General features: G+C 42.5%; 1 protein-coding gene across 6 annotated transcripts in view; it reads right to left on the reverse strand.

Moving 5' to 3' along the window:
- Positions 1–12,979, reverse strand: part of TMEM171 (transmembrane protein 171) — a 20,325-nt gene continuing 7,346 nt past the window's right edge. For 5 of the 6 annotated variants that reach the window (XM_080372252.1, XM_080372251.1, XM_080372250.1 and 2 more), the window contains 2 exons: positions 11,345–11,486; positions 5,894–6,947 (listed from right to left, as the gene is read on the reverse strand). In XM_080372252.1, coding sequence (XP_080228378.1) covers positions 6,719–6,947; positions 11,345–11,486 — 371 coding nt within the window. In that variant the 3' untranslated portion in view covers positions 5,894–6,718. Of the gene's footprint in view, positions 6,948–11,344; positions 11,487–12,979 lie in introns of all 6 variants that reach the window. The other variant, XM_080372253.1, reaches the window with a different exon arrangement.

Here is a 12,979-nt window from a genome sequence, read left to right on the forward strand (position 1 = left end):
GAAAGGGAGCTTGTAAGGGACTTGGCAGAGCTTTGAAAGTCAAAGGTTCAAGTTAGTTACACAAGAACTGCGTGTGTGTATGGTTAACAGAGTCCATCATGTGAAAGAATAAACTTTGCTTAGAAGAATAAAGGTCTGAGAAGTGAAGCCTGAAGTGATCACTAAAGACTCCTTGAATTGCCACCGTTGCTTCCAAAATGGCTTCATCCTTGCCTGGCTGCTTATCTCTTTGTTTTTCCTCTTCTTTAATTTGGCACCCACAGATACTTCCTCGCTGTGCCCATGCCAGATGGGAGAGAAAGGAAGCTGCAGCCACCGCAGCTTTTCCTAGGCCCCCTGCCAGCTGACGCATCCAACATATGGACAGCATACGTTTAGTCAACAGCAGTGTGGCGACTCTCGCTGTCCTTTGGCCACCACATCCAGCTCCATTTTCTGCAGGAAAATGTGTGGCCATTGCTGGGAGTGCTTTGCAGTGCTCTGAAGTGTGACATTTATAGCCATGCCTGGACCCCTGTTGCAGCTTGTTCTGCAGCCCAGAGCTTCCGTGGTTTAAAAAGTATCAAAGTAGGTTTTCTGATACTTTGCCAAGGGGGAGCAGTAGGTGGGTGGGAGGGTAAGCGGCAACAGGGTGGTGAGTGCTGAATAGCTTGGGAGAGCTGCTGGTTGTGGGAGAAGTTATTTCAAGCCAGCCAAAGCTTTCCAGCTGTTTGAAGGTAGCATAACTGCTCTGTAATTTCCCCTTAATTATGGACATTTTTTGTTGTGGGGTCTCCACCCCTTCCTTAAAGTTTACACTGAATGAAGCCCACATACACTGAATAGCACACTACTGCAGACATGAGAAAGCATCTTCCATAATCTTAAACCTGGTGAAGTGAGGGATCTTACACTGTACTCAGAAGTACCTAGAATGTTTTTTTTTACATCACAATGAATCGGTCTGTTGAACATATGTCCCATATATTAAACAGACAGATTAACTGAATGTTGAGATCTTCTCTCTCCTAACAGTTTCAGACTAAAGTAACTGCTGCCAGAGGGTTCTGGTAGAATGCCTGTGTAATTCCTTAAGGAGGAAAAATCTCCCAACTACTAGATCTGTTTTGACTAGCATAGCAGGGGAGTACACGCAGGACAGAGATTACTACTCGGGTGGTAGAACATATAGTGCTATTTCCTGCTACCAGCAGCTCTGGGGAAGCAAGCTTATCCTCAGATTTGTAAGATAAAAATAGCTCTAGAACTAGAAAATCCACCTTTCAGACTGCTTCTTCAAAATCAGTAAAGGTGCCTTTTTAGTCTACTGTGCGTTCCTTCATAGCACAATGTGTGACAACAGCTCACTTCTGAAAGGGGCTGCTCACCAAATTTGGCACCTTTAGCTGAAGCATCAACTGCTGCTGAATGCAATTGCAGATGTGTTTTTCTCATTTGTTAGCAGATAGACCTTGAGGGATTATTAGTGGTGGACTCCTTCAAAAAACATCTGGGAAGTTTCCGAAGTCAGTATTATGTGTTTTCTATCACCAAGGGTGCCAACAAATTCTCTAACCAGCCTTTCCCACAGCACCAAGTCTAGTCAGGACAGTCTGCACCACTTGAGCAAAGTGTTAGGGCTTGCAATGCAGTGGGTTCCTATGACGACAACTACATCAGAAAGTGCTGAAATACTAGATAAGCTGTCCTTATATTAGTAATTATGGCTAAAATCTAAGTCACCTTTAGCCTTGTATTTGGTAAACTGAATGGAATGACTTGTGTTACTGCTCCCCGCAAGTCAGGTTTTTCCATACCATGAATCACTCTTGTCACTGAATGCTGAATCTTCCAGGCTTTCCAACATCTTTTTGAAAGCAGCACTATATCACAATAGCTGGGTAACTAATGGTATGTACAGATGTAGTATCACCTTCCTCCCCTCATTCATTCAAGAACTCTGCAACTGCTATTTGCAACAAGCTTGTGCTGGAGTGCTTCCTTGGTCCTACACAATGGTCCTTAGATGCTGGCTGGAGTCAGAGTTTTCCAAATTGGGTGTTGCATCATACCATGGCTGATGCTCTTTGCCTCTGGCCTAGGACATGACTTCATGGCTGTTAAGCAAGCCCGCAGCAGAGCTGGAGAATACAGGTGGTTTCTTCCAAGACTACTTGTCTCTTGAACTTTGAAAATGGGATGGAAAACACTTTCTGTTTGGTGCAGCAGGATCTAAATTAAAATTACACCTTTCCCTGTAAACTGCCCCTCTTTGTAAGATACAACTTATTCTAAGCCTCCCAAGATTTCTCCCATTATTTCCAGACACGGTGGCAATGCTGCATTCAGGCAATCTTAAGAGATCACTGGATCACATTGAGTTTTTAAGGCCAGTACTTTTCTTTGCCAAGTAAGTGTACGCTCTGGGAACTCACTTAAACATACTGATTTACTAAATGCATCCCCTTTTACCTGAAATAACTCTTAAACAAAGGAAAATACATTTGTGAAACCTTAAGGAATTGGTCAGAGCAAGGTTTTCAGAATGGGTGCCGTTTTGAGATCTCACTACAGTTTTGCTCCCATCTATTTCAGTGACCTTACCCCTGAACACAAGTGCTTCTTTGCTTTCTGTTCCTCTACACAATTTTCTGTCACCAATGCAGTCTTCCCCTGCAGTACTTGCTGTCGGAAGCAGGTTTCCTGCAAAGGCTCTGCACCTCCTCAGTTCTCTAACCTGTTTCAAGAGTCATCCTAGAAAACACTGACAGGCCTACACTTAATCCTTTTCTCCTGTCCTTCTGCTATTTATTTTTACATAGTTGTTCACATTATCAGCCTGTTGTAGTGAAGTTTTATTTTCTTACATGCCTATAATATAGTCAGGGACTCAGTCATAGAACATGCAAAAGATGTTGTATAAAAGAAAATTATACCATGCTATCACATACTGATTGGCTTTAAAAAGAGTAGGTACAAGGTATACTCCATATTGAAACATTCAGTTGAAGGAAGATTAAGGAGTCAATGATTTGACTAAGAGAGACTTTTTCCTAGAGAAAGGCAACTGTACATGGCAACTCCAGTGGAAAACATGCATTACGTGTGTAAGAGTAGAACCTAAATAACCACCACAAGTGGGCCTTGCACTCCTGCCCTGTACCAGCACAGTGCCAGCCTCAAAGCGTAAATAAGCTGTGAGGAGCAGGTTCAGCCAGCTGCCTGCAACTGCATCTGCCTGCAAGGTAGTTTTGTATGCTCCCAGGAAATGTTGTCTTGTGAGCAGGCACACCAAATTGAAGGTATTCCCATACCTAATGATCCACATACACACATGTGATAGAGGAAGGAGCACCATGCTAGATGAAGGTTGACATGTTCGCTGCAGAAATGTGGAGATATTGACAAAAATGTCTGCCTGGACACAGAAGTGCTCCACGAGCCATGACTCTAAAGAGGCAGGATAGAAAAGGGATAGATGGATACAGCGCTACTAACCACAAGGGCCAAGGATGGGGTGGGTGCAATCCAGCAAGTGCTGCTGTCCTAAAACCAGCATCACTGCAGAGATCTGTGCAATCTCAAGTTTTTCAGATGAGTTAGCTTTCTATTTATTTTCAGCTGCTGGTGATGCAAGAAGAAAGACTTCTGCCAGAGAAGAGGTATCCATTTATATTTTAGTAAATCCTTCTCATATCCAAAGGATTGCAGTGTTGCAGTTAGAAGCAAAGCAATGTCAGTGCAGGCAGCAAGGAAGAGAGACTTTAACTTCACTTACAAAGGATAAGCAATCCTTACCTCCCACTTTGCCTGTTTAAGTAAGTGTGAATCAGTAACCAACTTGATTTGCGCCCTAGCATTTGTATGTCAAGCACTTAAGCTAACCTTAGGGCAGAAAGGGGGTTATAGCACCATTAGTGTGACAGTAAAGTATCTCACTTCCTCAATAAAAATGCTATTCTGTATTATTTTAAGCTACTTTTATAGTTTTACAAGGTGTTGCTTCCTTTCTAATACAGACATTTCACCCCTACTCCCCACATCAAAAATTCCTCCCACTAATGCTGTTCGACCAGTGGTAGCCTTCAGTGGTGGAGGCAGATCTGCTAGCCTCTTATATTTTCTGACCTTGCTGAAACAGATTTTGACAGCGCAGTAAGCAAATACTGTTGCCCTGGCTATGTTAGCTCTCTCTGTGCTGAGCAGGTTACGGAAATGCAACCAGCACACCCACCAAGTTTTCAAGGAAAGATTCTCCAAGTCAGAAATGGGAGATACTAATACAGCCATAACGAACTATTTCTTAAGCATCTTATCAAAATGACACAGAGAGAAACAGTTTTCAATCCTCTTTTTCAGAGGTAAGTTAACACCTACCCTTCCCAGGAAATTCAGGTACTGACTCCAAAGAGTCAGGTCAGCAGCTCTCTAGAGCATGCTTTCCATGAAGACTGCTTTTTCAGAAATAAGGTGATCTGCACTGGAGACTCTGCAGTAGAAGATCAAAACACAATAACCCTGAAGAAAAACAAGATCATGTTTCAGTTCCAGAGGACTCAGCTTAGAGTCAACATACTTGATTTGTCTGGTCTCCTGGGTACATCTCGGGAACAACTGATTGAGCAAAGTGCAGGCAGCACAAAAGGTTAATACCTTTACAGTTAGCAATCAGACATGACTGTAGTTTTTGTTTTGAAGACGGTACCATATTTCAAGATTGATTTGTTTAGAGTAAATGCTTTTTGATGTTTAACCTTTTCAGCAAATGAGTGTTCACTTGTAATTCCAATAACAGAACAAACCCAACATTGATCTTTGCACAGGTAAAATACCCCAGCTTCTGTACTTGCTATATAACAGCATGATAAATCCAGAGACAGAAAGAAGCTTCTTTGACATGTGCAAGGCCTTGTAAGCATGAACCATGCAGGGCAGTGGGCACCACTGCTTCAGGTTACAAACAAAAGCTTAAAAAAAAATAATGAAAGAGATTGTACACCATAGCTTGGATTACAGAAGGCATTCAAGGAATAGCATCCTTGAAAAACTCACTAGGTAAAAAACACTTCAGAAAAGAGGACAAAATACCTGCTGGCTTTTGTGGATCCCCTTTCTTCATACAGACATTTCCCATGGCTGAGCCATGCCAGTTTAATCAGCTCCCACACACTAAATCCCTCTCTATGCTGTGTTTGCTCATTACTCTGCACGCTTAAACCCCTGAGCTCTGTTGATGGCTAAATATACCTCCCTTGACTGGCTGGTTTGTTTTTGTGTGCCTGCACAAAGAGCTGCCCTAGCATGACTGAGGGAACAACACAGAGGTAGAATTAAATGGCCAAATACAGGACCTGAACATCTCTCCGAAGAACTCTGCAGGTGAAAGGCATGGTCATAGGAAGATGACACAAGGCAATCACCTTTCCCCAGGCACAGGAAGGAACTTCAGTGCTTAATTCAAAGCTTGGCATTCTGCTGCAGCCAGGTTCCCTGAAATTCAGCATGGCAGAAGACTAAGTCAAGCTGTAGCTGAGGTCCCAGAGCACACAGGTGCTCAGAGACTCAGATGATTAAGACATAGATCACTCTTGCAAGATGTTTTAACGCCAGTAAGTTCACCACGCTGAACCAAGCCCAAACGGTAGCTCTGCCACCTTCTGGTTTTGGACACAGCATCAGGTTCAGAGCAAGTTGTAAAGCATTAGACAGCAGCAACTCAGTTGCTGCTAGTTGTCCTTACCTACTACAAGCAAATCGTTCAGTTTGGGAATGGGTGCAAACAATCACAAAGTCAAACTAAAGCCTGTTGTCACCCCATCGTGAAGGCAGGCAGCTACTGCTAACTTAGGGTTAGCATAGGGACAGAGGAGCTGAGAGGGCTGTATTTCTGAAGGGTCTGTCAAGTTCTGTGTCAGTTAAAAACGCCTGTTGCATGGATTTCCGTGAAACTGCATCTCTTGCATTTGCTAGTAATGTCTGCACCTGGAAGACAACATCGCCGAGTGGCACTCACTCTCACAAAACAAGCTCTCCTTGTATAAACCATGAATGATGATATATAACAGTAGCTTAATCCCCCTGAAACAGTCATTGCCACGGTTAAACTGTTAGCCTATTAACTATCCTCAGTGCTGCCTTAGGGCTCTTAACTGCTGGCTAAAACTGATTTTCATAGGGATTATACTTACATAACGACCAGAGAGGGTCTAAATTAAGCTATGGAGTGTTTGTTACTAGGCAGACCAAAAAGTAACCATTTAAGTTCTCCACAATATACTTGGTCCCAATATTTAACACCCTATTTGTAATGCTCTCAGAGCACATATAAAGTCAGTAACTTTGCAAACAAGTATTTTCCATTAAAGTCATACAGAAATAAAACCACTTCCTAATTATTTCTTTTTTGAAGCTCCAAATGGATTTAAATAAAATAAGCAAAAAAAGTTGGTCTCTACTTAGCACCTCCCATTATATAAAGCACAACTAAAAATAGAAACTGAAGCTGTAATAGAAGATGAGCATTTAATATTCTTGCAGGGAACTGAATCCCTTCAGACTGCTGGCTCAGGAGACCAACATTACCTAATACTTCTTGAAACCCAGATTCATCATTTATGCTTTTTAATGAAAAATGAGACACAGCCAACATTATTTGTTTTATTACAAAATGTAAATAAATTCAAAAATTCTAAATCTGAGTGTACAATTTAATTTAAAATTAAATCTAACTGACAGTTCTCTATGAGCTGGTGTCAGTTGTGGCTAAGGAAATAGATGATGAAGATGAAGAAGAACATGGAGAATAGTCATTACTTGTTATTGATGCTTTTTCTTCATATTTTGGAGGTGATTCAGAGGAGAGGTAAAGCATCGGTAAAATGTCTGAAGGTGAGCTGCTTCCAGAAATTGTATATATGGTTTCATAGTCTCTAACAGCAACTGTTCTTTCATCATCTGCAAGCTGTGCTCTATAAAACACAAAACTGCATATTAGCATAATTCATTTCTCTACAGCGAGTGAAATGCTACTTGACTTATATAAACATGTATGTAGGCACGCACTCTCTCTAAAAATCCCTGAAGCAAGGAACTTGCATAAGCATTAGGATTTCATTCTGTGGGCTACATTATGACTCATAGGACAACTCTTTCTTCAGAGGGGAAGGGCAAACATGCTCCCTTCTAACCTTTCACATCACTAGTCACAGCCTGGCTTATGGGTATCAGCTGCTTCTGGCAGGGCTGTCTCACAATCTTATTAAATCTCTTGATCCTCAGCTCCTAATGTATCTTTCCTTCTGTAGTCGTATCACAGACACAGTCCCCCTCCCTTATGAAAGACAGTTACCAGACTTAGAATTGTATCTCAAAAATCACAATCCTTGGCCATTTGAGATCTTCCAGGAAAGGCAACTTGAAACTTTTATTAGGCTTTCCAGCAACCCACGACAGACATAAGGAGTAGCAGTCCTGCTCAGAACTAGAGAAACAGAAGCAACTGGGCATGACCAGAATGCTAAGTTCCAAATGACAGCCAAGGAGGGCAGCAAAGTATTCACTGCTCTCCTCTGACCATCATAACTGGATCCCAATAGGTCGCACCCGCATGGTTCCGGTACCCTGCTCATCTCACCCTGGAGTTAGCTCTCAGCATACCGCTTCAGCTGCTTCCTAAGGGAAGGGAAGACCTCCTCATTTCTCACGACTCACTCTGAGAGCTGACTCTTGCTTTTGTGCATACATCTGTAATCCCACTAACATTCTGTGAGGAGCAGGAATACGGCGCATAGTTAATTCATTTTCAGTGCTGTTACTGGTGTGTGAGTGTGTGTGTTTAAAGGAGAGAGAGAATATACAAGAAAAATGCTGAAACACTATATAATAGATTGCAGGAAAAAACCCAACCACTTCTGGGATCAGACCATGACTCAGCTTCCTACAAGCTCTCTCATGCAGCACCGCCTCCACCACAGCACTTGTTGACAGAACATGGAGCAATGCACTTAAGAGCAAATTATATTTGCCTGTAACCATCCACATATAAAATGGGTATTCCCTTCCAGCTTTGGGATCTTCAAGCATGGCATTACATTATGAGGAATGAGGCAACTGCTTCTCAATGAAAGGTCTTGGGAACCAATCTGCACTAGTCAAGATGCTGTGGCTGCTACCAAGTGCTGAGCCATGGGAGAGTATGATTGATTGAAATAGCCAGAGGTGGTATCAACTCACAGGGTCTCTGTGAGGACCCTGGGGAGCATGGATGGGCACAAAGCATGCGCACCCCCAGCCACAGAACACCAAAGCAGGAGGTCAGGGTTTCTGCATCCAAGTTTGAGGTGTTTTGTCCACTCTACTAGAAACTGCCCCAACAAGCTGGGCTACAGCTGCCTCTTTGTGTACATATGTTCACAAGATGGAGAAGTCCAGACAGACAATCAACAATGATTGAGTTGATGGGATCACACACACAAGTTTGGAGCACCAGAACTGGACGTTTGTGGGTTGAGGCAGCTGATCCAGCTGCAGGGGATTTTGTAGCAGAATGGATGAGGGAAAGAGGGGTCCTCTGGTATGTGTGCCTGCAGGGAAAGGCCACAAGAAGTCTGATGAACTAGCTTTTGTGTCGTTTTCCCACTGCCCTTTGTTTCTTCTTTTTCAGTGCAGGATGCACTCACTGTATTCTTTAACTCCATTTGATAATCCACACATTTTACCAAGCACATGGGCAGGCAGCCTACATCTGAACTCAGGGCCTGAAATACAGGGTAGAAAGGAGCTGTGGCCCTCAGTTTTTTGCATTGTACTTTTACAGAGTGGTGGTACATGAATTGCTGTCTTTCAGCTGCTTGCAAGGCTACAGGAGAACATGCATATTCCTGTATTTCTTCCAGTCATCCACTCCAGCCTGGTCTTCTAAATGTGTTCAAACTGAAATGGTTTTTGAGGGTGCTCATGGACTGTATTTGAATTGGCTGTTGCAGAGCTACCAGAGGTCCAGGTTCACACTCAGGGCAAGTAATTTCTCCACACACATCCATTTGCTTTGTATGTACATCTGGGATGTACATGCCAGAAGGGAGTACAGCACATGCTGGAGTTGTAGCACAGACAGGCTCAGTGTGGTGCCTAACTCCAGGACTAGCAGCAGCTGGTATGAAACACCTTCCAGCTGTGGACACCTTCACCCAGCCTAGTTAGAACACAGAGACCTCATGTAAATTCCTTCTTTCAGCAGCAGGAGTTTATTTTCTCTCCTGCTTGCTCTGTGTATAGCTCTGAGAGCTGGTAGATTTCACTTACAATTTGAGAACAGGCAAAGACATTTATACTTAACAAAATAAAATATTTCTTCACACAATGATTTGTGCCAGGTCGTAAGAGCCACTGCTCTCTGGAAAGCACTTTTTCTTTATCAGTCCTGACATCTTCCCATTCCTGCATCTGCCCTTGTCATCCTGAATTGGCAGGTGTTTAGGGCAAGGAATAATCAACAGGTTCTCACAAGCTTTGTACAAAAAGTACTTGGTCTGAAAATTTAAGTGCAAAAACAGCAGACTGCATGAATTATGTGTGTAGCTCAGGTTTATTAGGCATTGCATCCTTCAGCACAGGTCATCAACTTTAAGCTGAACCTCAGTCAGTGGGAAGCAAACACTGAGTGTCTCCCTTCCCTAGGTGGCACATACATGATTGTTTTTTTTGTTTGGGAGCCAGTTCCTCTGTGCACTAGAGAGTGTTGCACTAGTAGCAAGTAAGAGTGAGTAGGGTTTTTGACAGAGAGGTGTTTATCTTATGTTAAAAAATAAAGATATTTTGACAGGAGGCAGAAGGACATTCTGGCTTGTGATAAAAGCAACAAAAGGAGGCATCTGCTGTGTCCAACAAACACGGGGAGAAAATGTTTGAAGGAGGGCACTAGGAAATGGAAGACAACATGAGTAGTTGTTGATGGTGACTGCCTACAGAACAGAATGCTTTGCACGCTGGGGCTGAGCCTCAAGAATCCACCAGGTATACTTCAAATTATGACTAAAAACCCACAGACATGGCTGCTCACAGCATAGTAATAAGTACCACTGCGAACACAAGTATCTTCCTCCTGTGTCATGTAGGTCTTTGAGCAGGAAGACGGTTCGTGCTTGCTTGCTTGCTTCAAAAGGAAGATTAGTACTTGAATTTTGAAGAAGTACACAGCATCAGGCACACAGCTGGTACAGCTGGTCATGAAACACACTGCCTCAAGAGAGCAGAGAAGTCTGGAGTATAGCGGAAAGCTATTAAAGCAATGGCACAACAAGTACTACAATGGAATACAGCCAGGCAGGCTGGGGCTTTTGTTGCAGTGATGGTGCTTAGGATGCTGCAGGTAGTGTCTTGTAAAATAAAGTCATCCAATGAAAAAAATACCACACCACCTACTGACTCACAGATCAAAAACAAGCTGACATAGGATCTACCAGAAGATAAACCCAAGTCAATTCTGAATCATTACGGGCCTGAAAAGTATTTGGGGGCTCTAGGCATGTGGCATCTAGCTCTCCTGGCCAGACCTACTCTTGGCTCCTAGTATGGCCCTTGCAGTGGCAAGTTAGCAGCCCACTGGTGGTAACCTGCAGGGGCTAAATAACCCTGCAAGTTCTTGTGGTGCAGACAACTCTGTCAGTTGGCAGCTCTTCCTCCCTGAGCTTGGTGGTGGCGGCATCTAGCAAATCAGCTGTACTCGTGTATGGAAAAGTGGCTGCATGGGTAATGTACAGCATCCTGAGATGAAGCTGGCATTGCAACCTTCCCTTCAAGCTCTCTGAAGACTCCTGCAGTATCAAGGTATCCTTTTATCTTGACACAGCAACAAGACAGACCAGCATGGCAGGTCTCATTTCCTCACGGTGGAGAGATAAGGGTCACAGGGAGCACAGAACACACTGAAGTGGCATTCCCAGGGTCACAGGGCCTGTAGATAGTATCATGTAGGGCTTGCTGCACTGGTTCTACAGAGGCTTCCTAAATATGTGTGTGAGGCAGTGTGAATATTATGCCACTGGAGCATTGCTGTCAGAGGCACCTTCTCTTGGACAATCTGCGTAAGTGTTTAAATAAGGCATTGTTTTCACTTCAGAAGTTTTCAGTCATAAACTGGTAAGAATTTAACCTTCATAAAGGACACACAGTGGCTTGTGATTGCCCTTTTATACTAGAATATTTTAATGCCATTTCAAGTAAGGTATGTGAGGTAAGTTGAGCGATGCACTAGAAAACTTTGCAGCACCTAGTAAAGTTAATTCACAATGATTATTTAAGAACATTGTCTCTGATACCTTAAGAAATAGTTCAGATTTCCAAAGACAGAGAAGAAAAGTCTTACCCATTACTGAAGATAGAGTGGTATGGTGGAGGACTTTCACTTGTAGGCAAGCCACTTGACATAAGACAATGTGTCACAGTTGGTGACACAGGGTCAGCAAAATAAGGAGGCGGTGGAGGTGGGAATACCATTACAGTATCACCTAGGGAAAAAAAAGCCCCAGCGATTACTACCTCTGAAACATTAGGCACCACTGTTTATTCTAACTGTATCCTAGAATATTTTCTGTCTTTGGAATGACAGTATTTGTACTTGTCTGCCATTTAGGATAAAGTGCAATGATCCCACATACAGAACTCTTATATTCTGCTCTGTTAAGAATACATGGAGGTATGTTCAAAACCAAAAAATAAAACATGCAGCATATTGATAAATGGAAGATTTCATTTAGGAAATACAGCTAGGGCAGGGGAGTGTTCCATCTAGTGAAGAGACATAAACCTCTCGTTGCTGGCTGTCTTCAGAAACTAGAAGTGCAAAGCATACAGTTATTGTTGGCTCATTTTAAGGGTAGCCAAGTATTTAATTTTCCTCACATAGCCAAAACAGGACAGTTTAAGTTTCTCCACATCTACTGCAGTGTTATAACAAAAGTCATTAATGGTTCTGATGACTGATTGTGTGCCTTGACAGTTTCCCTACTAAATTACTTGTAGCTGAAGGCACACTATTAACATTATACCACAACACTACTGATATATAACTCACTATCAAGTGTACTGTGCAGCATATATCTGCCAATTTCAACTTCGTTATTGCGGAGTTTCACACTTATTTTTTCTTTAAACAGAAAGTTCCTATTGGCCACTGAGCTTGCATAATTTATATAAATATTCACAGCTGGTTGGCACTTTTTTTCCTTTGTAATTTGTGTGCAGGGACAGGTCAGGGAGCATCAAGAGTGTTGAGTGAGGAAGGGGTGTTTTCTAGCTGAGTCACCACTGTTCCAGAATGTCACTATGCCAACCAGACCTCAGCCTTTCAGTTTTACTTTTCCTGATGGAAGTATAAAAGGAATCCACTGATTTTGCTTTCTTGCCTTTAAAGACAATCCAAATTCCTTTCTCTGACCCTGTGATTTATCCTGGTGGCTGGAAAGCTGACTTTAAATCCTCGCATTTTCTAAGGATTACCAGGCTACAGGTCTGTACATTGGTTTGACAGGCAGAACAAAAAAAGCTTTGCATAATGTATTCCAAGTCCAGTTAGTCAGATGATAGTCAAGCAACACTATGATTGACTCAAACCTTTCTGAGAGCTAGAAAGTTACCAGAATAATCTATGCATAAAATTTATTCATGGGGTATTAGAAGTAGCACTATATGCAGGGGAGCATTCCCTGCTAACTTACATTTATTCAAATAACTGTGCAATTAGCAGAAACGTTTTGTAATTACACCTCTGAGTGATGGAATATGTGGCCATGATTAAAAAGAAATACAATACAATGCTTATGAGTCAGATTCTTCTGTTTAAGGGGTCAGAGCTCAGGACTAAAATAAATCTTAAATATAGTCACAGAAGTCATTAGACCTGTGATTTGCAGTGTCAGCTATATCCTTTGGGAAAGGAAGTGGGATTGGACCCATTTGTGTCAGATTACATGGCTTCTTTTGCACAGACCATGAGACCTTT

Source organism: Falco punctatus (genome assembly GCF_963210335.1).
Source record: "Falco punctatus genome assembly, chromosome: Z".
NCBI classification, from domain to species: domain Eukaryota; kingdom Metazoa; phylum Chordata; class Aves; order Falconiformes; family Falconidae; genus Falco; species Falco punctatus.